At 39.0% G+C, this 24,803-nt stretch overlaps 2 protein-coding genes across 4 annotated transcripts; both read left to right on the plus strand.

Moving 5' to 3' along the window:
* Window positions 1-3,240: 3,240 nt before the first annotated feature.
* On the plus strand, window positions 3,241-14,957 carry grhl3 (grainyhead like transcription factor 3). Its single transcript, XM_005814447.3, has 15 exons — window positions 3,241-3,389; window positions 4,665-4,830; window positions 4,938-4,993; window positions 6,391-6,646; window positions 6,734-6,973; window positions 7,458-7,569; window positions 8,556-8,650; window positions 9,118-9,276; window positions 9,380-9,455; window positions 9,874-9,995; window positions 10,781-10,806; window positions 10,933-11,018; window positions 12,783-12,868; window positions 12,981-13,045; window positions 13,952-14,957. Exons 1-15 carry the CDS (start codon window positions 3,373-3,375, stop codon window positions 14,067-14,069), a joined length of 1,680 nt encoding a protein of 559 aa, XP_005814504.2. The 5' UTR covers window positions 3,241-3,372; the 3' UTR covers window positions 14,070-14,957.
* Window positions 14,958-16,338: 1,381 nt separating this feature from the next.
* Window positions 16,339-24,424, plus strand: LOC106700170 (claudin-23-like). 3 transcript variants are annotated; one of them, XM_023352150.1, is made up of 4 exons: window positions 16,339-16,628; window positions 20,132-20,177; window positions 21,976-22,144; window positions 22,542-24,424. In XM_023352150.1, the coding sequence occupies exon 4, from the start codon at window positions 22,618-22,620 to the stop codon at window positions 23,479-23,481; it is 864 nt and encodes a 287-aa protein (XP_023207918.1). In that variant the 5' UTR covers window positions 16,339-16,628; window positions 20,132-20,177; window positions 21,976-22,144; window positions 22,542-22,617; the 3' UTR covers window positions 23,482-24,424. The 3 variants fall into 3 exon arrangements, with proteins under 3 accessions (XP_023207918.1, XP_023207917.1, XP_014330184.1); XM_023352149.1 differs by having other exon boundaries at window positions 21,976-24,424; XM_014474698.2 differs by lacking the exon at window positions 21,976-22,144.
* The last annotated feature ends 379 nt before the right edge of the window (window positions 24,425-24,803 follow it).

Below are 24,803 nucleotides of genomic sequence, written 5' to 3' on the forward strand. Positions count from 1 at the left end.
ACAGCTTTAACAAATGTGGAGAAAACATATTTTTCATTAAAGTTATAAACTGCAACTTGAATAAAATGCAACTACATAGCATTTTTTGAGAAGTCTGCATTGCTTCATGTATATTTTACATGTTGCCTCTGACTGTTGCTCATGGGGAGAGACATTTCAGTAATCTAAAACTAACAGGAAGACTTTAAGCAACTTACTTGCATACTGTATGTGGACTGTTGCATGTAAAATTCATGAGCAGTAAATATTGTGCTAGTACCAGTATTGGACCAAAGAAAACAAGGCAGTTGCAACCCTTTAAAATTGTGACGCTTTTGATGGGTTATCAATTATAACAGCAGTTGTGTGTGTGTGGGGGGGGGCAATCTAATTTTTTGTCATGGGGCCCAAGATGGCTGGCAGCGCCATACAAAAGAGACACAAAGAGGGGCGGTGGAAAATTAAACCCAGATTAGGCAGCAAAAATGAGAAAATGCTCTAAACAAAACCAAAAATGCATTTTGCCATAAGCAGAGTAATAATTATAATCAAGATGAACCACTTACTGTATGTCTTGTTGAAAGGTATGTACCGCAGAACAATGATTGCACTTTTTTTTCTTTCTCTTTCTCTCCCAACACAAAGATACTTTTTTTTCTGCGCATTTATTTGTTTAGTAGGTAAAGGTGGGCGTGTGTGAGTGTGGTTAGGCTATTGAAGTGTTGCGACACCAAATTCCCTGAGGTGTTGGGGCTCCCACGCAGTCATGTTAAAGCGGAGAGTTATGACAAATTAAATGTCGGCAAAGTTTGATTTGCTGACAACCAGGAATGTAGGACAAAGCTTTCCGTCTTGCGTACAGTATGAGTTTTCACTGCATTCATTGTGAAACCAAACAGCACTCAACTTTATTTGTATGCATCTCTACCCCCATCTCAGGCCATTCGTACTTTCACACAGATCAGTAAATGTGATCTATCCGTGCATTTGTGAATAGATAAGACTTTTTCTAGTTCTAGAGTTTGCAGTGTCTTACACCCCCACTTTGTCTAGTTAGAACAAAGAACAAACTTGCATTGAAGATTAAGGCTTTGCACGTTTAAAAATTTTGCATTTTTGACTTCTTTCTTCTTATTACTGATCCACTAAGTTCATATTTGTGGGTTGGATTGTAAATGTGCACTGTTTGAATCCTGAAATATTGTTTTAGAACTTAACCCAACTTTAAACTCCACTGACATGTCTGCTGTGCTACTTGGTCTTCATGATGCTGTTTGTTCACTAAAGAATAGAGAAACTGGAGTTATAATGAGATTAAATTGCACAGAGATGAATATAATAAACTAATAATTACTAACTAATAAACTAATTATGTGACTTCTGAAGGCAGGCGGATAATATGGAGGACCAAAACTGACATAATAAGAAATGAAAGCATAAATATGTATTTAGTTTTCCCTTATCCTTACACATTTGTTGTCGTCAAGAAATGTAAATTTTTTGTTTTTCCTTTCCTTTATACATGTGCTGTCATCAAGAAATGTATATATTTTCTTTTTCATTTCCCCTAAACATGCGTTTTTGGCAAGAAAAGTAGATATTTTGTTTTGTCTTTTCCTTATAAAAGCCCTCCTTCTTTTGGCATTGCCTCCTCTCCTTTTTCAACTTTTCTGTGTGCATCTTTATGTTAATGAGGAGAGCTGCCTCCTATGTCCAGCTCCTCTACTATTGGCCAATAGAGCTTTGGAACCAACTTCACTGCGTAAGACGTTGTGGGGCGTTTACGTCTCGCTCAGTTGCTCGGTGCCATCTTTACAGGCCACAGATAAAAAGCAAACTTTATCCCGGTGTTTTTATTGTGTTACCAACCGCAGTGAAGTTAGTTTCAAGTTGGATATTGGATATTCCAATATCCGCGGAGTAAGCGGCATTTAGCTCAAGGTTGATCCGATTTATGACCTCTAATTTCAGCCAGCCGTTCTCAAGCTCCCTCCTCAAGCAAATTTCCGAACCAAACACGCCTGTCAAACAAATATTAATAAATGCTTTGCCTTGTGATCAACTGATACAAAAAAAAGTGGAGGAGGCACTCCAAAAAGGAGAGGAGCGACCCTGGGATCTGTTGCTGACAGGAGGCCTTTTCAGATGGATAAAGACTAGTTCTTTATGCATCATTTTTGTTTAAATCTTCTCGTTAATGTTTACAGCTTGACGTAGAGGTTAGAGAGTAGGCATCAAATTTAGATGGCTGCTTAAAGTTTTATGATTTGGTTAAATTAATTTCTCACCCCAACTAGGGGTGAGAAAGACTAGTAGGGCTTCTTTTGACCAGCCCTACTTGTCAAAAGAAGGAGGGCTTGTATAAGGAAAAGATTAAACAAAATATCTACTTTTCTTGACAAAAACGCATGTTTAGGGGAAATGAATATGCATTTCTTGACAAAAACACACGTGTAAGGAAAAGTAAAATGAATATACATTTTTTGATGACAGCACATGTATAAAGGAAAGGAAAAACAAAACATACATTTCTTGACGACAACAAATGTGGATAAGGAAAACTAAATACAAATTTTTGCTTTTATTTCTTATTATGTCAGTTTTGGTCCTCCATAGTATGAGAGTTATCAGAATGAGTAGTAATTGTTCTTCTACTTCCCAACTATCTCACAAAATACCAAAAATTCATTGAAGTCTATGGTTGCAGTGTGCCAAATTCAAAGGATGGGAACCTTGTTCTTTTTTTGCCTAAACATAGACCTGCTTGTTTCATCAGTAAAGCGGATAAATGGTGGTTTTAATTTACTATCTTCACCTCAGTCAGGATTGTTTGGACTAGAATTTAAGAAACAACAACAAAAAATAGGTTAACTTAGAAAAACAACCTATTTTTTTCCCCAATTACCAATTCCCAAAACAGAAAAAATTAAAGAAACCAAAGCCAGAGTAGAGGTGAAAAATGAAACTGAAAAACTATTAACATGTTAAAGCCAGGCTCCTTCCCTTTGTTCCTTTCTCTCAGTCATTATCAAACCTTTCACACTTGACTGATTCCCAATCTCTATTTTTCTGATTCACCTAATGAGATGCAAGACCCTCCCACCTGAGATTGTTATGCAAAATAACCTGCTAGCTGCTGCGCTCTCATGTGCAAGCATGCAGGTCCCCCCCTCCACCTGTCCTATCAGACACCTGTTGCAGAGCTCTCAGCCAATCAGACGAGAGAAGCAGACTCTGTTCTGGCATGACATAAAACTGGGCCTCGTTCAGAGGAAATCACTGCAGTTGACTAATCTGTGTCTGATCTTCTCTGCTAGACTGACACGGAGAGAAGAGCTCATACATACAGTGAATACCTAAAGGAGCCTGTTCAGATTAACTGGTACGGGAGAGATGACCAAAGAGACTGAGTAAGTTTTCTTTTTTAAATATTTTGCCTTAAAATGTTAGTTTATAAAACCGTACTTGTAAGTAGAAGTATAGTAGTGCTGTAAATGGTTTGTGTATAATTTCCATTTTTTAAAATTTCTTTAATTTCTTTTGCAATGGGACCCCCATGTGAAAATCCCTGCTGCTTTTTAACTGGGATTTCTACAGGGAAAATTGATACGGACAAGTTGTATTAAAAGCGCAGAGGCTGACACACACTTTCTGGATCCGAGGCTGTAGTGGGTCTGTTTCAGCTTGTGTTGTCGCTAACCTAGGGGCCACGGAGCACAAAGGGATTGTGGGAAATGAGAATCTCCTCTGGAGGTGTTGGAGCGCAATTACAGCATGCAATGCATTGAGTTACACGGTGGTGAAACGTTAGACAGGAGCCCACCTCATCTGAAATCAAGTCCTGGTTTCTGGGTGAAATGTAGAATAAGTCTAAGCGGGAATGTTTATTTTGCAGGTTCATCTCTGAGCATTTGGAGGAGTTTTTAACCCAAGTTGGGGAGAAATTTAAGTTAAAAAGTCCAGTTTCCAAACTTGGGATTTAGCTGGGAGTCACAACATACATGGGATTTCTTTTCCCTGTGCTCTGACTCAGATGTAGCTGTGAATAGCTGTGGTCTCATGTGTCTGTCAGCACATTTTATTAACTGTTTATCCAGGCTAAACTGCTGCTGTTTGTTCATTAGTTTCTCCAGACTCACACTAAAGAAGGGGAGGGCATGGGGGCTTATCCTGGCAGGGTGCCTGTTTACAATCCAATGTCACTGTGAGTCTATCTAAACAAGTCATATCCTCACAATCCCAGCCGTTAGTTATTTTACAACTGAGATGGAAAAGCAGAGCTAGCTTCTTGGTTGTAGATGCTGGCTTCTTTTTAGCAGGAAATAAATCGGATCGCATTTGTGCAAATAAGGAGGTTTATATAGGATTTAAGCATGTGGTTTCTCCCCTGTTCACGCTTGAAACCACAAAGCGCTACACCTGCGTATGTGCGTGCTTGTTTATGTGTTGTTGAACCCTTTTGACGCCACGGCTCCTGAGGGTTCTTACTCAGCTCTGTGGTTTTGCAATCGAAACCCTCCGTGCTACAGGGCAAGTATGTACAGTGCTCCAAGGCTCAGGAACCTCCGCAGCTCGTCTCCAGCTCACTACGGCTCTGTCAAAGCCTCTCACACCAAGAAAATACATGACTTTTTATGTCGTTTTGTTCAAATAAATCAATCTAAACTCTTTGATTCCTGCTGCAGGACTCTGGGACTGGTCTTTCAGAGCGAGAACTTCAGCTATAACCATTGTACAAACTACGTAATGGACTCCTGGGCCTACCTGGACACCCCCAACCCGGAGCAGAAGCTTAGACTCAACCCTGGAGAAACCATGACAGCCTTAACAATACTTCAGGAACAGTGCAGGGTAAAAAAAAAAATAATTTTCACACCTTAATAAATTAATTTCTTGTTTATTTTGATGTTTTTATTTAATGTTTTTTTTTTTTTAATTTTGTTCTTTTCCACAACTAGAAAGAGCAGAAAGCTGCTGCCTTCAACCGCAACAACATCTGCAAGCCAACAGAGAGGTCAGCTGAATTTTACAGAATTCCCAAATTTCCCCCTAGAATCCTCTAGAAGTTCGCAATTAAATCGTAAAAAAAAATACATTGACTGTGAGAAACTTGAGAAACAGATGTTCTTCGTGTCACGTTCAGAAATTTAATCCGTGTATTTATTCTCTTCTCACTTGATGAAACTTATGTCAGTCATAATTCATAAAGGAAAAATGGCAGGGCTTTAGGAGGTCATAAACTCATGAGTGGGTAATCCCGTAGCCAAACAAAGCGGGAGGGTTTATTGTCTCCAGCCCTTCCATTCACAGAAGCTTTCTCCATCATCGTCTCCCTTTCTGTCAGTTTCACAACAGGTTGCTTCTGTCCCTTGTTCCTCTTGAGGTGGCTGAGAAAAGGCCACTGCTGGGGCGCAGTGTTGTCCCCTCAAACGTTTTCAATGGAGAAATGCAAACACAGGGCCGGGGAAAGAAGGCCCGGATTAAGAAACAAATAGTTCCCACCCAGACGCAAAGCCTGCTGTTCTGCAGGCAGCTTTTGGCGCTTTAGCTGCTGCACGCGTCGCCATCTTCAGTCGCATTCAGTGGTGCTTTTTGATGTAGGAGATGTGGCTCTCCACCCAGGGCTTTATGCTAACAGGGGGTGGCAAAGGTTTTGTCAGTTCAAGGTTTCTATAAATTATTTGTGTTTGCAGCTAAGTGGAAGTGCAACCCTTCCAAGCAAATTTAAAAAGAATATGGACCACTGCTGGCTAACATTGCTGAAGTTTATATTTTGCACTTAATCTGAAATTTATTTGGCAGAAATAGAGCCCAATAATTAACATTCCTGTTAAAAAAAGGCTATTTTTCATCTGTTGCCCAGAACAATGAGTAATTTATCTAGCTAAAAACAATCAGGTTATACAAAACAAGGTTAAAACGGCAAAGCTACACAAATATTAAAGATTAAATACAAAACGAAAGACACTACAACAAAATTATTGTAAAAAGTGTAAGAAATTGTTCATATAATCCTTCATCAAGATGGCAAATCACAAGTTGTCACATAGTAAATTAAAGGGATATGTTTAATTATCTTTAGTTAAGTTGAGAATAGATTATTCTCTAATGAACAGCAATTTATGATACTTTAAATTTATTGACAAAAAAAATTATTTCTGAGGTTTTATTGACACTAAATTGTGGAAAAACTTCCTCATTTAGACAAAGCTGGATCAAGTTATTGTGCAATTTGTAAAACCTTTACTGTGTGAAAACAAAAACGATTACCGGTAGTTAAAAACCCTTCTCATTTTTTGACCTCTGTATTTCGTATTATGCTTATATATATTCATATGTTTAGCTCACATAACCAAACCAAACCATAAACTAGATTCTCTGTTGAACTTTTGCTTCTTTCTGACCCGGCAGGACTCTGATGACCAACGTCAACGACCCGGTCTTGAAGATCCTCTCCGAGATTGTTCCCACCTCCCACCCTCAGGAGGTTCTGGGGCTGAAGCAGATCTCTTCTCAGCCCATCATTTCTGCTCCCGGCTTCTCGGAAACGTACGCCACCCTGAGCAGCGTCGTCGCAGACACGTCCGACAAGCAGGAGCTCAGCAACATCTTCAACCTGATGCAGAAGTGGCCAGACAACGCTGCGTTCGCTGACCCCAGTGCTGAGGTAAGCCTGCCGCCATTGTCTGAAAGTTAAATCTTTGTTGTACATTTAAGTGTTCTTACTAATGTATCTGCGTTGTGTGGGGTTCAGACTCTTCCCTATAGCGATCTGTTTCCTGAAAGCCACTCCAGCCCCGTCTACTCGGGCTCGTACGCCAGCTCCTCTCCGGAGAGGCCCAGGAACGACTTCCAGTTTGCCCTCGGATCTCCTGCTGCATTGCCTCACAAGTCCAGCGAGTTGCCGATGGTTTACCTGAACAAAGGCCAGTTCTACCCCATCACTCTGCAGGGAGTCGACAGCAGCGCTTGCCTCACCGCCACCAAAGTCAAGGTGAGTGAGTCATTATATTAAAAAAAATCTCCTCGAAGTTTTGTTCGGCTTTACGTAAAGACATTAGGAACTACTGTGGTAGTTTTTCCCTAAGGGTTTGAGGAACAGGTATTCTTATTTTATTTCTGTCGCCAAACGAGCCCTTCCCAAATGTTTGTCCCTCCCTGGAAGCCAGCTCCGTCGGTGACTAATGCCCTGCTGACAGCCTGCGGACAGGGCTTGTGCCATACAATTTGTTTCTATGGCAGTTAAATGGGGCTAGAGTGGAGGACAGCTCAGCTCGGCTGTGTTAATAAAAAGACAGAACAAGGAGGGGAGAAGGTGTGGTGTTCTCACTGCTCTTTTGTTTGTCAGGAAAATCAGAGGAGAAAAGAAGGATTTCCCGTCATGAATGAAGCGTATTGTTGTACAGTAAAAACAGAGATGCTCATTTGAAAATGTGGCCTACTCACTGCCATTGACCTTCCTGTTTTCTCCTCTCCAGACTGTGGTGATGGCTGTGTTTGAGAACGACAAGAGCCCAGAAATGCAGCTCCGCTTCTGGAACCACTGGCACGCGCGTCAGCCAACTGTCAAGCAGAGGGTTATTGACATCGGTATGTTTTTTTTTTTTTACACACGCTAAAACACGAATGCGTGATCAGTCCGTGCATGTTTCTGGTTTCTGAACTTTCTCCTCAAAAACAAGCAAGAACAACCAAAATAAAAAAAGGTAAAATTATAAATCATTTTTCACATTTTTTGGGTCCAAAATATACTTTCTTTCCCTGTTGAAAAAATAAGCGGCAAAGAGAAAGTGCTAATTCTGTGACAATTATGAACTTTGACCTATAGGGGGAGCTATTTACACTATCTTTTCTTCCTTGCTAGCAGTTTTCTTTTCACATATCATAACCTAAAATAAGTAATTTTTAAAAATTTTTTTTATTTTTTGCCTAATTCATCGTTTGGCAAAAAGTGACTCAGGCCTTTATTTTAGGAAGGTGACGATATGTGAAATAAAACTGCTAGCAAAGAAAAATAGTGTAAATTGTGCCGCGTACAGGTGAGTAATTTTTTGGCCAAAGTGTTTTTTCATCTTTTGGTAATAAAAATTGAGAAATTTATGACACACAAAAACAGGAAAGCACTATGAGTCCATGCATGTTTTTGGTTTCTGAAATTTCTCCTCAAAAAGAAGCAACAACTACCAACAACAATCAAAAATGATCTTTTCCTGTTGAAAACTTATGTAGCACAAAGAAAGCGTGCAAATTCTGTGACGATCTTGTACTGTAACATTTAGGGGGAGCTATATACACTTTATTTTATATATTGTCACCTTCATAAAATTATATTCTAAGAAACTTTTTTTGCTTAAATCATCTTTTGGCAAAAAATGACGTAGGTAATTATTTTAGGAAGGTAGCAGTTTGTAAAAAAAACCACTTGCTTTTTAATTTTTTTCTGATGAGAACTTCCAATTACCAAAACATGCATGTACCGTTTTCAAATACGAGTTAGAGGCCTTATTTGTCTCTAATTTTGAGAAAATTTTATCTTGTAAGGATTTAAAATATTTATATCGCTAAACTTCACACAGCCGACTACAAAGAAGTATTCAGTGGCCTCAGCAACGTGGAGGAGGTGGCCTTCAACGCTTTCTCCTTCGTGTGGAACCCCAACGAGGAGGCAAAGGTAAAGACGGTACCTTGTTCTAATGCATGCATAGTTTCTCTGCTGTTGTGAGATGCGTTAGCCGAGAAAGTTAACACGAGATGCGTTAGCTGACATGTTGAACGGCAGAGCAAGGAAACGCTGGCAGTAAAACAAAACAGAAAAAAGAAAAAGGAGCGGCTGAAGAGGCACATCAAGAATGTAAAATATGCCTTTTCCCTGTCAATCTCCAGCAGACCTAGCCTCTCTGCTGGCCCCTGAGGTGTTAGGTGGGGCCAATAAACCTGCTCCAATTGGGCACTAGTGTGGGAGACGAAAAGATAACGACTTAGAAATTAAAAAAAAGTGCTGCAGGTGTTCCTGTTTTCATTCGAATTGCATGAAAAAGAAGGGGAAGTTCTCACTTTCTTGTTCAATTTAACTTTCTAAATAATGCACATGAATAATGAGAAAGGGATTTAAAATCTTTTCTTCTTCTTTTTCCTCAGATTTACATCGGTATAAACTCCCTGAGCACCGACTTCTCCTCTCAGAAAGGGGTGAAGGGCCTGCCTCTGAACCTGCAGATCGACACCTACGACTTCAGTTCAGGAAACAACCAGCTCATCCACAGAGCTGCCTGCCAGGTCAAGATTTTCTGCGATAAGGTAATCCACTCAGATTCATTCACTGTTTTTCCATAAGCCATGTAAAACAGGTATTTTGTGGGATCCGTGCCATTATTGTAACCTCCTGTTTGCGTGTCTGCAGGGTGCAGAGAGGAAAATGCGTGATGAAGAGAAGAAGAGATCCAAGAGGAGGGGAAAGAACACTAATGATGCACATGGTGAGTTTTCTTTAAAAAAAAGAAAGGGATTATTACTACTAGTCCTGTTGCAATAAATTGATTAATCGCATAATAAACTAAAACAAGTGCAATGATTTCCAGTTGCATAATTTATCGTTTTTCTTGGGGTTTTTTCTACTAAAAACTGGATGATAAAAGTCTTATAATTCATTTTATTTGTTGTTTTGTTTATTTATTTGGGATATTTAAAATGTCTTCCAGTTCCAGTGTAAAATATTCATTAGAATTTAAAGTTAACAATTATGTTACTTAAAAATGGTCTCAAAACTACAATATTATTGTTAATCAGAGTAACTTGTGGGACAATTAGCAAAATTGGATATTGTGACAGGCCTAATTATTACACTGTCCAATGAATAATAAGCTCACTTAGTTGAATCTCTTGGTTTGTTTGCAGCCAAGTCTGTTGTGAGCAGCTCCATTGGCTCTGAGTGCACCTTCTTCAAAACTCTAGACGACCTCGTCACTCAGCCAGTTCTCTTCATCCCAGAGGCACACCTCACCAGCTTACAGCGCATGGTAAGCCCCTCGTTAATAACCTCTCTTGTCTGCGTGCACAGCCCTGCAGGTGATGGGATAGGCACGAGCGAAGCAGGGAAAAAACTGTGGGAAAGTATGCAAGGACGGGGGTGGGCTTGGGAAACTGAAGGAAGTGGGACGGCGATGTTAATAATACCAGTGAAAGTGAAGCTAAACACAGGCTTCGCATCAGATAAGCTAATTGGAGTCGAAACCAGGCACAAGTTCAAGCATCTGCAGCCTGAACATGTGGCGTCTGAGCCATGAGGGCTTGCACGAAAGCGAGCAGACAGCCAGGGTAACATCCCCCGGTCGATCTGCTGCACGCTGCCCTCATCTTTTTTCTTTTTTTACATGTCCTTCACTCATCAGAGCTACAACAACAGTGTGGTTAGAGAGCTGTTCAGACAGGCCAGCTTTCCCACAGTCTCTAAGCTTTACATGGACATGTTGTAGAGTTTACATAGGAGCCAGTAAATGTCAGGTTATTAAGATGCCAAATGCATTTAAAATGCAAAACATTTTAGATTCAGAATAACTAAAGTTAGAGTGACTCATGAAAAAAAGAGGATAGCTGATTGAATGGTGTGATTAGGGGTATGATGGTGCTATCTGCCTCTCCTCATCAGTGTCCACGTCAGAGTGGCTCTGCTAGAGGTCATGGGAAATAAACACTTCAAGCAATGATAAAATGTTTTTTTTTTCATGAAGGACATTAGGCAATGTCTTTATCAGTGGAGCTGCATCTAATCAGATCTTTCTTCTCCTCTCCATTGTCTCACCAGGCCACTCCTATGGATGACATTGAAAGGTAAGCGCATGTAAAAACACTCCAAAAAAAAAAAAACAAAAAAAACACATTATCCTGTGAATGTCTGTCACCTTTCCGTCAGCCGGTTGCTTTTGTCTGACGTGGTTGTTGGTTTTGTGTTGGCAGGAGTTGTCTGAAGAGGCTGTATCCAGACAGAGAGCAGAGTGGTTCTCCACCCAACAAACAGACACGCAGAGAAGACCCACAAAGAGGTGGAACATTAAAAACAATCCTAATGCAGACATGGGCTGGCTCAGGTTCTCACGCTGGGATGACCTTAAGGAAAAACATCAATATCATGGTGTTAATGCTGCCAAATTAATGTCTTTAGGAACAGTTTATTTTGATCATGATACTTGAAATTTCCCACATTAGATAGCTTATTGGTCGGGGGTGTGCTGTGGTGGTGCAGGGGTTAAGCACAACCCACATATGGAGGCCCTAGCCTCGACACGGCCATCGCAGGTTCGATTCCTGGCCTGGCGACCTGGCATGTTTCCCCCCTCTCTCATTACCCACCTTCCTGTCAATTAACGATCAAATAAAGGCCACTAGAGCCAATAAAACATTTTGGTTTTTAAAAAGATAGCTTATTGGTTTATTTTTACAGTGGTGGTTAACACAAATGAGGCAATATCAATAAAAATTGAGTGTAAAATTAGGTACAAGACACAAAAACTTAAATTGCAACAATAATGGCCAAAATCCAACAAGTAGGAATTTTCTAAATTAATCATGTGAATCAATACGCATATTTTGGAAATTTGGTTTTAGAAACAATTTCCTTCCTTCAAGTGGAAGAAAACCTTTTTGAAAGGCATTAGCCTCCCAGAATATGTTGTCTTTACTTTCTGTTTTTTCTAGATTCAGACTCCTGCTAAGTTTAGTACAAAGCTGCATGTACTTACTGAGCACCCTTACCTTACCAACTATAAAACAGCATCACGTTAACCAATTCTCTAGTTTTCACACCATTTTTCCATTTAACCAAATTCCTCTTTCTATGATGAAAGCAAACATTCATTAGTCTTATTTCTGCTAGCCGCTGCCATTGTGCAGCAACATATGCTATACTTTTTTATTTCAATATAGTTTGATATATACATTTCACTGATGTACAAAAAAATATAATCTGGAGCCCTTTAAAAGACAAACTGATTCAATTCACATCCAGAAAGATGTTATCAGATTAGTCCATTACAATCCATTCATATGCATTCAAACACATGCATTCCAGTACAAACTTAGTTATAGTAAAATACCCGTAAAGTTGGTGTATAGTTCAATTTTTTTTAAAGTCCTCATTATAAGAAAGTCCGCCTGAGCAAGCATGTGGCGACAGTGGGCAGTAAAGCAGCTCCAGTAGAACCATTACTCTGCTCTCGATGAGCCGTGTTTAGAACACAGGAAAAGAAGAAAAGAGCAGAAGCAAAATGCAGTTTTCTAATATCTGAAAGAGAAATACAGCCAAACATAACAACGCTAATTCATTCTGCTGAAATTAGCTTAAATTTATTTAAATGGTGGCAATATATAACTTACACCAATGGCATAAAAGTTTGGATAGAACATTTTATCTAGAGACTAATTAGTTAATTGGTTAGCTCATAACTTGCTACTGGTAGTTTTTAAAAGTGAAATCTTAATAACAGTTATGTGTTGCACACTGTCACACCTCTTTTTGTTTTTTAACAGCATGGCTTTCTGTTTTTCACAATCAGAGATATTCCTAAACAACTTCTAGTTCTTCTTTTAAACGCTAAGGAAAGGTGTTGTACCCTTCTTTAAGCCAGCAACAGGTGCAGGAGGGGCAGATCTATGAATCAGGAGAAAGCCAGTTTTATTTTGACACTGATTTGCCTTTTGTTGAAAGGACATTAAACTGTGTTTTTTTTCTGAACCAGCCCATGCCTACGCGCTATAAAAAGTATTTTTTGGTTTTCTTGGTGCTCATTGTGTCTCTCTTGCTCTGTTAGTCCTGCTATACGTGAGAACCGGCACTGATGAAGTGTTCGACGCGCTCATGCTCAGCTCGCCGACACTGTCAGGCCTGCGAGAAGCTGTAAGTATCAAATGAAGACGTTCGTTGATGTCTTCCTCTTTTCACAAGTGTATTATCTTTCTCTGAGCAAGAGCTCACGCTCACTTTCATCTCTACACCTTTCTCTCCTCAGATTTCCGAAAAGTACGGCTTGCAAAAAGACACCATTGGGAGAATCTGCAAGAAATGCAAACGAGGGTGAGTTCCTGAGTCTTGGGTGATGTAAAAGAACTGACATGGATGCGTATGCTCAGGGCTTCGTTTCTGGCTTTATCCTCTTCATGCCGACAGACCGGGTCGGTAGGTTTGGCTTAGCCTGCGGAATGTTTTAATTGTCGCTCCTTTACAAAAAAGGCAGCAGATGAAAAGATTTCACAGGTAGTGCAGATGAGTCATCAGCAGTTATTGATGTTTTCACAACTGTATCTCGTTGGAACATCAGGAAGTACTATTTGAAGCGATCCTTTCTCAATGAAGGCCTCAGGGCTTCGAGTCACAAGCTAAATGTTGCCTATCAAGTTATCGACTGCCACACATCTGACAAAGATCACGTAGTTTTTACTGAATCCGAACCCTTTAAATAAATATAAAAACGTCTTTCACACGAAGCAGAGTCAGAAAAACAGGAACTCATCAGAGGGATGGTTGTTGGTTTTTAAACCTATGTTAATCTGGGGGGTTTTTGTGCGTGACGCCAGGGCAGATATGAAATCCTTAACTTGTGACCTGCTTAGATGAGCTGGAACACCTCTGGGTTTTTTTCCTGCCTCTTGCTGGCAGCTATCAGTGGGGGAAGCAGCCAAGCTAACAGGTTGGGTTACATTCTCCCAGCAGCTCACTCCCTTGTTTTTTTACTGCTACCTTCAATCAGTGCAGTCCCTGCAGGCGGTGTGCGTGAGCCGCAGGGTAGCTGGAGCATCAAAGCATCAAACACTTAAAGGCTGACAGAGGCCATGTTTCTTACCCAGAACTCCAACAGAAGTTGATTTCAATGAAAAAATATTCATAGAAACAGGCACTGTGTGTTGTTTGGGAAAAACTACGAAGATGTTGTTTTTTTGAAATACCTCTAAAGTAACGCCTTTTTTTTTCATTATCTTGTAGAATATTGGTCAACATGGATGACAACATCATCCAACACTACAGCAACCAGTTGGCTTTCCTCATCGAGATGACTGAGCTGGCAGCCGGTCAGCTCCAAGTTACACTCGTTGAAGAATAAACTCCCCTGAAGGACGGAGAAACACAGCCGGCGTTTGAAGCCACCTTTGAAGCACAGCCATCATAGAGCTGTGGACTAAAAAAGCCAAAGAGCTGGAACCGAACGGAGCCCTCCAGATTTTCAGACTTTAAGATGAAAATGTTAAAACCATTTCTTGAATTTGTAAATCCCGGTCTGCCCAGTTCTTATGGTTTGTTTATTTGAGTAAAATATTTTTAATGTAAAACATTTATGTGTTGCATTGTATATAGATGTAAATAGATTAATATTACAGTGTTTTTATGAGCTTGACACGATTTACTTTGAATTTCAATTTTCATTTTCAGAGCTCTAAACATCATTTGTGCTCAGCAACCTTTTTTTAAAGCATTTTTAAACGATGTAAATTTTGCTGCTTTCAGTCTACCCATCATTTCTTCTGCATACCCACTGGTGCGTTTTTCTTACCCACAATCTGACTTTTCTTTTCTTCTTTTCTTTGTTTTTTTACTGCCAAGTCTCTTTCTATTTGTTTTCCCACCTAAAAATTGCCAGAAAAAAAGTCAGGTTGGAGTCGGAACCTAAAGTCAGACATTTCCACCGAGGTTTAGTATTGGCCATTTTTTTCTAGCCCAAATCTTCAGACATTTCTCGACTTTACGGTATAACCTCGTTGAAAGAGTTGATCCCCAAAGCCCCCCCCAAAAAACTTTCAGGTTGAAGAGGAGACTTTCAAGTCATGCCTATGTGTGTGTATGAGGGAAAGGAAAATATATTTTTTACGTAACGCATCATTTCAAAGCAAACATGTATCCCTGCATTATTTCATGGTAGAACATGGCGACTCGTTCAGATTTGATACATTTTTCCTCTTTTTTTTTTCAAAGAAAATAAAAAAATGGAAAAAAAACACTTTTGTTTTGTCTCTTTGTCTGGTTCAGAAGTTCCAACCAATTTGACAATCAAAGGACTTTGGAGGTGAAGTGTATATTGAAAAAGATGAAACTACATGAAAGCATAAACCCCATCTGCAGGAGAGGGGGGATTATTTCTGTAAATTTGCATAATGATTTGTTTTTGAGCAAGTATCAATGATACTTCCCTCCTACTCTGCAAACGCAATACCCACACTATTGGGATTTTATGTGATAGATAAAGTGGTGAACAATTAAATAATTTTTTATATTCTTCGCAAATCTGAAGAGCAGCATATATTTTCATTTCATCACATAATTTTGCTATAATTACAGCTCCTAGTTTTTTGTGATCCAGCTTTGCACATCTACAGATGACATTTCTGCCCTCCTTTCTCTGCAAAATAGCTCAACTTTGTCAAAAACAATGTTTTATGAACATCAGTTTTCAAATTCTCATTTTGGTTTAGATCCAGACTTTAACTGGTCCATTGTAAGCTACTCCATTGTGACTCCGTCTCATATGTCCAGGTGAACTTTGACCCCCATCTCTAGACTTCTGCAGCTTCTCACAGGTTTTCTTTCATCTCTTACCAGCTTCTCCAAGCATGATGCTACCACCACCATGTTTCATCATTGTGGAGATATATTCAGATAACTCAGTGTCTGTATTCCTCCAAATAATTTGCTGCATTTTGGCTCAATTTAACCCAGCTTGTCACAGACCTCAAATATTTTTATTTGTGTTTCTTTTAGCAGTGTCTTTCTTCTGGCTTCTCTTCCATTAAGGACGAGTTTTCATCTCATACTTGCCGTCTTGACAGATTTTGCATCTCCTCCGCCCTCCTGGCTGCCTGTCTGATTTAATATCTGTTGCTTTAGGTGAATGACCATTTCATGGGAGGTTCAGAGTTGCACAATAGTCTTTCTATTTTAACGGGTTAAACCAAGTTCAAAGCTTGAGGTATTTTTTAAGACCCAACGTTTTATTTAAACATTCCTGAAAGGACGACATACTGCCAGTTCTAGATGTGTCACTATTCTAATATGGCTGATTTGGACACCAGTGATCAGAGGAAATCACAGAACAATTCAAGTTAAAGTGAGAATAAATTACACACAATTAAACTCAATGAGGTGACTACTGAAGGCGGTTAATTTAAATTTTATTTAGCTGTAATAAAGGGGGATTATTGCATATGCATGCCACACTTTCCAGATCTATAAGCAGAGGTTTACGAGGGATGAATATTTTTGCAAGCCTTTGCAGACTCAAATCAGAGCTCTATAACCTCAGAGAAACTAAAATGTAATTGCAATAGTCTCTCTGCCCTGCGTATAACAGAGACATTACTGCAGCTGGCGAGAGAGGGGCACAGAGAGAAAGAGAGAGAGAGCGAGATGTGAAAGAGCAGTCAGACAGGGAAGGAAGGAGCAGGAAAAAGGGGAACACACACAAGGACAGAACAGAAAACGGCTGAAATAAAACGAACAGAGGCAGGAGCGAAACTGGAGGCTTGGGTAGAAGAGAAAAAAGAAACGATGGGGATAACTGGAAGGTGGCTGAAGCATCTGTTGCCAAAGAGAGAAGCATGTTAGCGATTCAGACCAGAGCAGCGGTGCAGCCTGCAGTCTGCAGTGAGATGCACAAAACCTCTCCTGAATGGTAAGTGCCTGACTCCCCTGGCAGCATTTGGGTGATCGTGTCTGTAAACTGCTTTAAGCTTGCCAGTTTTCAGACAAAGCAGTGAGAGGATCAATAGTGGTATGGTGCATATGATTCTCAGCTCATCACCAGTTTCTATGGAGATTTCTCCTTTTGTCGTTTATACATTAGGGCAAACGAGAACCTTGGAATCCTGCAAAGTTGCAGCATTTTCAGGGCAGAAGCTTGATTTCTCAGAAGGATCTAATATCAGTCGAGTTGTTGAGAATGAAAACGTTCAAACTTTGGCAAACAAAATCAGGCTTTGCTCTATCAGACATATCAGGTGAGCTCTAATTACAACAACAACAACAAAACTCGTGGAAACTCTTGATGCAAATTACAGCGTGTCTGTCATTTTCTGTCTTTGCCACCATGTCAGCTCACTGAAGACAAACCTGCAAAACAGGATAGAGTGAGCATGACACAGGGCTGCAGGTATGCATTCATGCAGCTATGCAGACAACTGCTGGCAGCGCAACAAAACTCACGAAAAAGAAAAAAATATTCAATTAAAAATGATGGAAAACATAAAGGCATGCAGATGCTTAAATAATGAGAATTATTTTAAAGAAGCCAATATTTCTGTAATAATTTGTAATTATTGTATATATTTAAGTACATTAAAGAAAAACATAAGCAAAGAAAGATAAAAGCAAAAACAGACTCTCTACAACCTATTATTATCAGCTACAACATTACAAGTCAAGCTAATAAGGAGCTCTATCATCTTCTAGCAGGAACAACAGCAATAGAACATGAAAGAGAGCCTCTCTTTGGTCAGACGAGTTTTTTCTGTTCTCTGGATTATTTGGTGCTTCTGCACACCTCAGTCGTGGTTATAGGCTGCCTTGAATTTAATGAAGTGATGAACTGAAAGTGAGTTTCCAAGGGTTGATGAAAGCTTGGACATGGAAGAAATGAAAAGATCCAGCAGAAACCTTTCAAATATTTAAAGCAAAGCTTTATATGTGAACAAAAAAGGAAATGTTGTTATTCTAAAACACAACAGCTGTGTCTCTTTTAGATGTGGATTTCTGTATGCTTATGGAACATTATGTGCGTGATATGTGATGTCTGCATTGATGTTTGGACAATGCAACTGGATTACTGAACCAGAACTATATTTTTAAGAGATTTAATTGGTGCATTTGTAAATGTCTTACACAAATAAAATTTCCTAGAACTAACTGTAGAGCAGAGTGTGCAGCCTGCACAAAGAAAGCAAAACTCAGATCAGCTTCAAGCTGCAAGAAAAAAAGATTAAAGTTTCATTCTAAAATATTTTCATGTCATTCAGCTGTGTATAAATTGTGTTGATTCATATTTTAGACACATATTTGATTCATATTATATATTCGCTACAACAAATATCAGCTCCAAAAGCTTCAATTCCTTATTGTTTCTCTGCTGTTTTCAGATTATGCAGACGACCTTTAAGTACTTTTGCTCATATGATATCACTTTAAAAGACTATAATTATATTTTTTGCAGCATCAACTTCAGTTAACATTGAGAAATGGAAAGTATGAACGACCAACCGTCATCTAGAGTAACAAAATGTCTCATTTTACAAGCTCATTCTCTTTGCTCTGCAGCTTTGGCAAAAGATCAGAGGAGATAAAGATGCATTCTTTCACTTTGAGCTGGAAAATGTCTCCCTGGCAGAAACGAAACATTAAAAACATTAATATGATTTTATTTGCCTGTCTGGGTCTCATCACAGCACACTTACATGTGACTGTCACCATTTCTGTCCCTATCTACTAATGCAAACACTTCTGTCTGTCTTCTTAAGCTATCCGTCAGTACATCTTCTGTTTCATTTTCAGGAGCAACACTTTTCCAGTCTGCCATGTTTAATAAATAATTCTCCAGTTCAGCTGCGGTGGATATTTCCACCTCCTCAACATGCAGACATGTGTTGTCATGGAAAATTTTAACACTGAACTCTTGATGGCATCTCATGATAGATAAACACTACAGCCTGTGCCAGCAAAAAGTCACAAAGCTACATATTTCATAAAAAAATCATTAATGTGCAAAAGTCTAAATATGATGTGCTGATATGAAAACCAAAACACACAGAACACACTGTGCAGTAGAAACAGCAGTCGCTCTTTAGTTTAAATAAGTTTTAGGTCAGCCTTAGATCTAGATTATTTGTAAATTACAGTAGCTTGCAAAAGCAACTTAACATTTTTCACATTTTGTCACCTTATTACAACCACAAACTTTATGCATTTACCTAAACCCAAAGATGTAGAAAGAAACATTTTGTAATTTTGGTCTCATCTGACCAAGTCGCCTCTTCCATCTTTTTTACTGTGTTTTCCTCACAGTTTGCATCAAACTTTAAACAGGACTCTCTGCATCTCTCTTACCATGACAGCTTTCTTCTTGCCATTCCATAAAAACCAGGTTAGTGAATCGCTCATCTAATACTTCTGTCAACAGATCCAACCAGCTGAGCTGTGGGGCTCTGCAGCTCCTCCAGAGCATCTTGGCTGCATCTCTGATTAATTCTCTCTCATGATCTAACTTTAAACTTCTAACCCACTTTGGACTCTATTATTTGACTTCTGAATACATTTTGTGTCGGCCAATAACATTCAATCCCTTTAAAAGATATTAAAGTTTGTGCTTGTTGTATAACAAAATGTGAATTCTGTGAGCCCCTGTAACCAGATGTTGAGCCAGTTTGTTTTGTCTTGTATTTCATGACTGCTATTGTTACACTGAAATGTTTTTGCTGCACAGCCAAAGTAACTACAGAGTGATGAATCTTAAACTTTAAAACATCGGTGAAGGGCTTCATATTAAACTCTAAGTAATATATTTCCTTGTCTACGAAGCCAAGTTTACAGTAAATAGTTTAGAGGAACATCTACTGTTTAACGTTACCTAGAGGTCTCAGCAGAAACCCACAAAGTCCTTCCAGTGTGAATGTGTTCCTTCCTGTTGTCTCGATATTTCTGATAACTGCATTTGTTTGACATAAAACCATATTGATCGTGTCTGTGTTGTCAGGTTGTCTTGTCTGGAGGTTAACTCGAACTCAGAACTGACGTGATTACTAAACCAACAGATTTCCTCCAAGGTCACGCCTGATTCTCAGGCGTCAGACTTTTAGAAAACAGCTCCCTCCTGCGCACGCACGCAGAAACACGGCCAGGACGGGAGCTCGCACACACGGCCGCGCAGACTGAGATCCAGCAAGGTCGTATCATTATTAGAGCTCCACATACACAGCTGTCACATTGAGACTGCCCAAGTTATTGTATCCTAGCAACAGATTCAGGCATCAACCTTTTTTTTCAAAACAGAAGCACTGAAGCCAAGTTGTCCCTTTGTTTTCTCTACCTGCTTGTTTTTGCTCCTCTTAATATCTCTTTAGTGTCTCCACTTCTCATTTTCTATCGTCTTTGTCTAACTCAGTCTTTCTCTCCCACTCTGATTCTTAGAATGAAGAGTCTGCAGGTAAATAAAGCAAAGAGTTTTCATGAAGAGGTATGAGACAAGCCATTTCTTTTTGTAAACATTGTGGTGTTTGTGGTGTGTATGACATTGTTAATTTTTAAAAACAGTTTACAGAAGAACTTTGTTTATACTGTATTACTTTCTGACGTTAAATCATACAATTCATTTTTATTTATATTTACTAAATGCCAGAATAATGAAAGAATACTTTGCTGTGATCATTTCAATCAAAATGAGAACATTGTTTACGATGTCTTTAAACAATAGCGGAAAGTCCAGATGGAAAGTCCAGATGATGATGTCATGAGTGTGTGAGCATGTGACAAAGGTCAAAGGTGAATGTATTTTAAATACTCATGAGTATTTAAGTGTTTAAATACTTAGATATTTAAATACTTTAAATATTAAATAATTTAAATACTTAAATTAAAAAATGTCATGTTTGCCTTTTATTGTGGAATTCATTAATATCATTAATAAGGAAATTTAAATATATCAATTTTAAATTTAAATTTAAAAAAATTAAAATTTAAAAAATTTTTAAATTAAAAAATTTAAGTATTTAAGTATTTAAATACTTAAATACTTACTTCCTAGTGAGTAACATCAAGAGAAAATCAGAAGAATTCAGTATATCAGGAAGGAAATGTTTGATTTTCATAACTCTGATTCACGTTTGGGTGTGATTTCCAGTTACCTGAAGGTACCACCTTCATCTGTTCAAACTATAAATACAACAAAAATGTTCAGCCAGGAGGAAGGAAACAGGTTCTGTCAGAGAGTGTCAGTATCCACAAGCCTGCGCCAATAATGCAAGCAAGGATGAAGCCATTAATTATGAAGTAACCAATTATTATTATTATTAATTAGCCAAATTAAAACATATTGGATTTCACTGATAAAATAGTCAGTATAAAAATAGTTATTGAAGTTCTCTAGAGACATGAATGGGCTAAATAAACTCAACTTCTCTCACTACCTTTGCAATATTCATTTTAAAATCATAACTTTATCTCCTTCCTATGTTGCTCAAACCAAAATCTACTCTCCATTGTAATTTTGCCTGCAGATGAGGGATCTGCTGCTAAGAATGATCTATTATTATGTTGTATTGATGCCAAAAGGTTCAATAAATGTGTTTGCATGCAGTAAAGTATTTTTAAGGTTATGTCTAAAGCACAAAAGTCATTTATTGTACTTGCTGTCTTACTGTAAGAAGTATTCTGCTTTCTTTCATAATCCCATTGGGGTTGGGAGCCTTTGGATCCATGCCACTCCCTAAGATTTTTTCAGTTAAAGTATTACATTAAATAATTATGTAATGATTACAATACAGTCCTGTTTTTTTAAACAAATAATCCCTACAAGGCAATAATTCTCACTGAAATTCACCTGCGGTAGGTCAAAGACATCATCAGATTTTGCCCCATTGTTTCCTTTGATCAGTTTTATCTGCTGTAAAATAATGGGGAGATTTTTAGGTATTAATGATGTTTTGTTCACTTTTCCAGACATTTTGCAATCATGAGAATCCATTCAGTTAATGGAAATGGATAAAATTGTTTTACTGTGAGATCCATGACATGCAAATGTCAAATGATTGTAACATCTTTGATTCTGCAAATTTATGGTAGCAATTAATCCATGTTGTTAAAATGAAGTTCTGCATTTACATTGACGCAACTGCTGCTAATATTAGCTCAGACTGTTGGCTAACGAGTTAGCAGTTGCTTCCTTCCCCTTAATTTTCTTTTCTCTTCTTGTTTTCTTTCTTTTGTTTCTTGGTACCTTGCCTTCTTTTCCTGCCTCCTGCGCCTGCGGCTGTCAGATCGAATCACTCTGCGTGTGACGCTGTTGAATCTGCCCAGTCCTGGTGTGCACTAAACCAATCTGCACAGTTTTATGAGGGAGACAGGGGCTTCTGAGAACAACCGTCATGATAGTTAGTGCAAAATTCAATCTTTCAGCCACTTGACTCAGCAAAAGACATTGAAAAGGTTGTGATCTTTTCAAGGCTGTGAAAATTAACACTTTAATACTGTGCTAATTTACATTCTGTGTGTATTAAACAAAACAACATAGCAAAGCAGAATTTTACATGCAGCTGTGAACAAATAAAAAGCACGAACAATGATAAATACCAAAAGGAAAGACATGAGTGATGATCCATTGTTCTGCCTGCTATCAGCCCTAATAAAACATTTAGAACTCATTAACTCAGTTCGTTTATTAGCAATTAATTAACTGTGATTAATTCACAGCAAGCCTTTGATTAATCCGATAAAAAACATTTGAATCGTTTGACGGCCCTGCTGTTTTGTTTTAATGCTCTGTATGTAAACATCTGGTTTCAACTTTACAAATCATCATAATTTCATTGTTTTCCTTTTTCAGAGTTCTTTCTCATATTTCTGCTGGAGCTCCCAATCAAGCTGCTTCCCAATGAACTAACAACCAGATTGTCTGTTTTATGCGTTTTGGGGGAAATTCACTTTACATTCCCAGCACTTGCTTAATCCCTTTTCATCGCTTAGCTACACCTCTTGAGAGATTTAAAAGAAAGTCAGTTTTAGCACAAATGATGCAAACTCCAGTCTCCATGGTGATGGGGATTGTCTTCGCTCCTCTGGGACTTGTCCTTGTCTTCACTGCCGCCATCACACCTCAGTGGCGGGAGGGTCAGGCTCGCCTGAACATCGGGGGGACGGGATCTCTCCTTCGATCCGGAGCAAAGGGTCAAGGTGTGGGTGTCAGGTCCGGCTCGGTGGAGGCCCTGCTCCTGCTGCGCTCCGACGGCCTGTGGGAGAGCTGCTTACAGGTGGAGCAGTCCGAGCTGAAGCAGTGCTGGCCCATAGCCGGCCCGTACCAGAGAGACGCCCGGGTTCGGCTGGTGCAAGGCCTGGTGCTCACGTCCTTGTTCCTGTGCGGCATCGGGATTGTCCTGGCTTGCATCGGGGTCCGATGCTGGACAGATCTGCCTCTGAGGAGGGTGGCGGCTTCAGGCGGACTCCTGGTGGTGGCCGCCGGCCTTCTGAGCCTGACCGGGTTGGGGGTTTACACCCACAACCTCAGGAGACTGGGGGTGGATCCCAGTCAAGGACTCAACAACCCCAAGTTCCCCCAGCTCAGCCTGAGTCCAGCCGGGTCGCTCTACTTCGGGTGGCTGGGTTCTTGTTTACAGGTGCTGGGAGGCGGCGCGCTGCTGTTCAGCTTCAAGCGACCGAGATGTCCGACTTGCCCGTCCCGCCAGGAGCAAGCCGTCTGTCCTGCGTGCCACTCGTGTCCAGAAATGACCAGCAAGACCGACGTGGACGTATATGAAGTCAGCTGTTAGAATGTGAGCACAAAAAAACAAGCTTTTCTTCGATACTCGTCAGAATCAAACCGAACCGAGTCTCTGCGATTAATCTCAAAATGTCAGATTTTCATTTCTCTCAAGTTTTCCTTTTGGATCTCCGAAATTTCCACGTTTCGTATAGAAAATCTCTGAGGCCAAAATCAAAATTTCTAATTTATTTCTGGCAAACCTGATTTTCGGAGCTCATAAATGTTATTGTTTTTTTTTTCTTTAAAAAATTCTGAGATTAATTTCAAAATTTCAGAATTTTTTTGTTCAAATTTACAAATTTCTCCATCTACAATGGCTCTAAAATGTTGTACTATTCAGCAAGAGACAAAAATGTTGCGTTTCTTTAGGGCTGTGAAAATTAGCGCATTATTAATTCAGATTCGTTCTACTGCATTAATATTTTTGGGCCTGATTTACGCACAGGCTGTCAACACAAATGTGCACAAAACAGACGCTTTTTCACAATGAAGGAAGTAAAATTTGGAGTAAATATTATTGCTGATCCATATTGGAGTCTTGAAAATGCCTGTAAAATAATCCTGACAAAACAAAGTTTACTGTAAAAATAAATCAAAAAATCTTGCAGTAAGAAAGATACTTAAATAAGTATGGATTTGTGAAGCTTTTTGCCTTTCTGTACATTAGTTTGAGTCAGAAAAAGGCTGTAGCCACGTCAGAGAACCAGTGTTAGCAGTTTTTAGATGAAGCTGTTGGATGTTAAATGGTTTTAGACACTGGATTTCCTGTGTGTTATTAGCAAAAATGGACAGAAAACAAACGAGATGATCTGATGATGTGATTGTGTTTCTTTAAATGTCAGTCTTCTGTCACAGTCACCAGGAGGCGATCAGCGGTGAGATTAAGTGGTGATCAAGATTGTTTAGTTGTGTTTTTGTTTGTATATTGTGAGTTCAATAAAACATTTGAATGATACATAAAGTAAATAATTTGTGAAGTTTGTTTGGGTATTGAAGACATTTATGGACAAAACAAAATGTTGCATCTCGTAAATGTCAATGTTAGCAAATTAGAAAAACATCAAAAAGTTTATTTAAATGTTGGAACTGAAATATCACTTATTAGAGAATTAGTGATTTCTTGAGCTGTTAGGCCCAATCCTCAATAATAACAGAAATAAATACCTCTCTGTATGTCATGTTTTCAAAATTTATTTTTCACTTTTTGATGGCATTTTAATTCAAATGAGATGATCCTGTATCATTACTTTACATTCAACTAATGATATTGACAAGCTGGGATTATATATGTGCAAGTCTTTGCTACCAATGTTTCTCTGTCGACACAAA

The sequence above is a fragment of the Xiphophorus maculatus genome, chromosome 19 (assembly GCF_002775205.1).
Source record: "Xiphophorus maculatus strain JP 163 A chromosome 19, X_maculatus-5.0-male, whole genome shotgun sequence".
In the NCBI taxonomy this organism is placed as follows: Eukaryota; Metazoa; Chordata; class Actinopteri; order Cyprinodontiformes; family Poeciliidae; genus Xiphophorus; species Xiphophorus maculatus.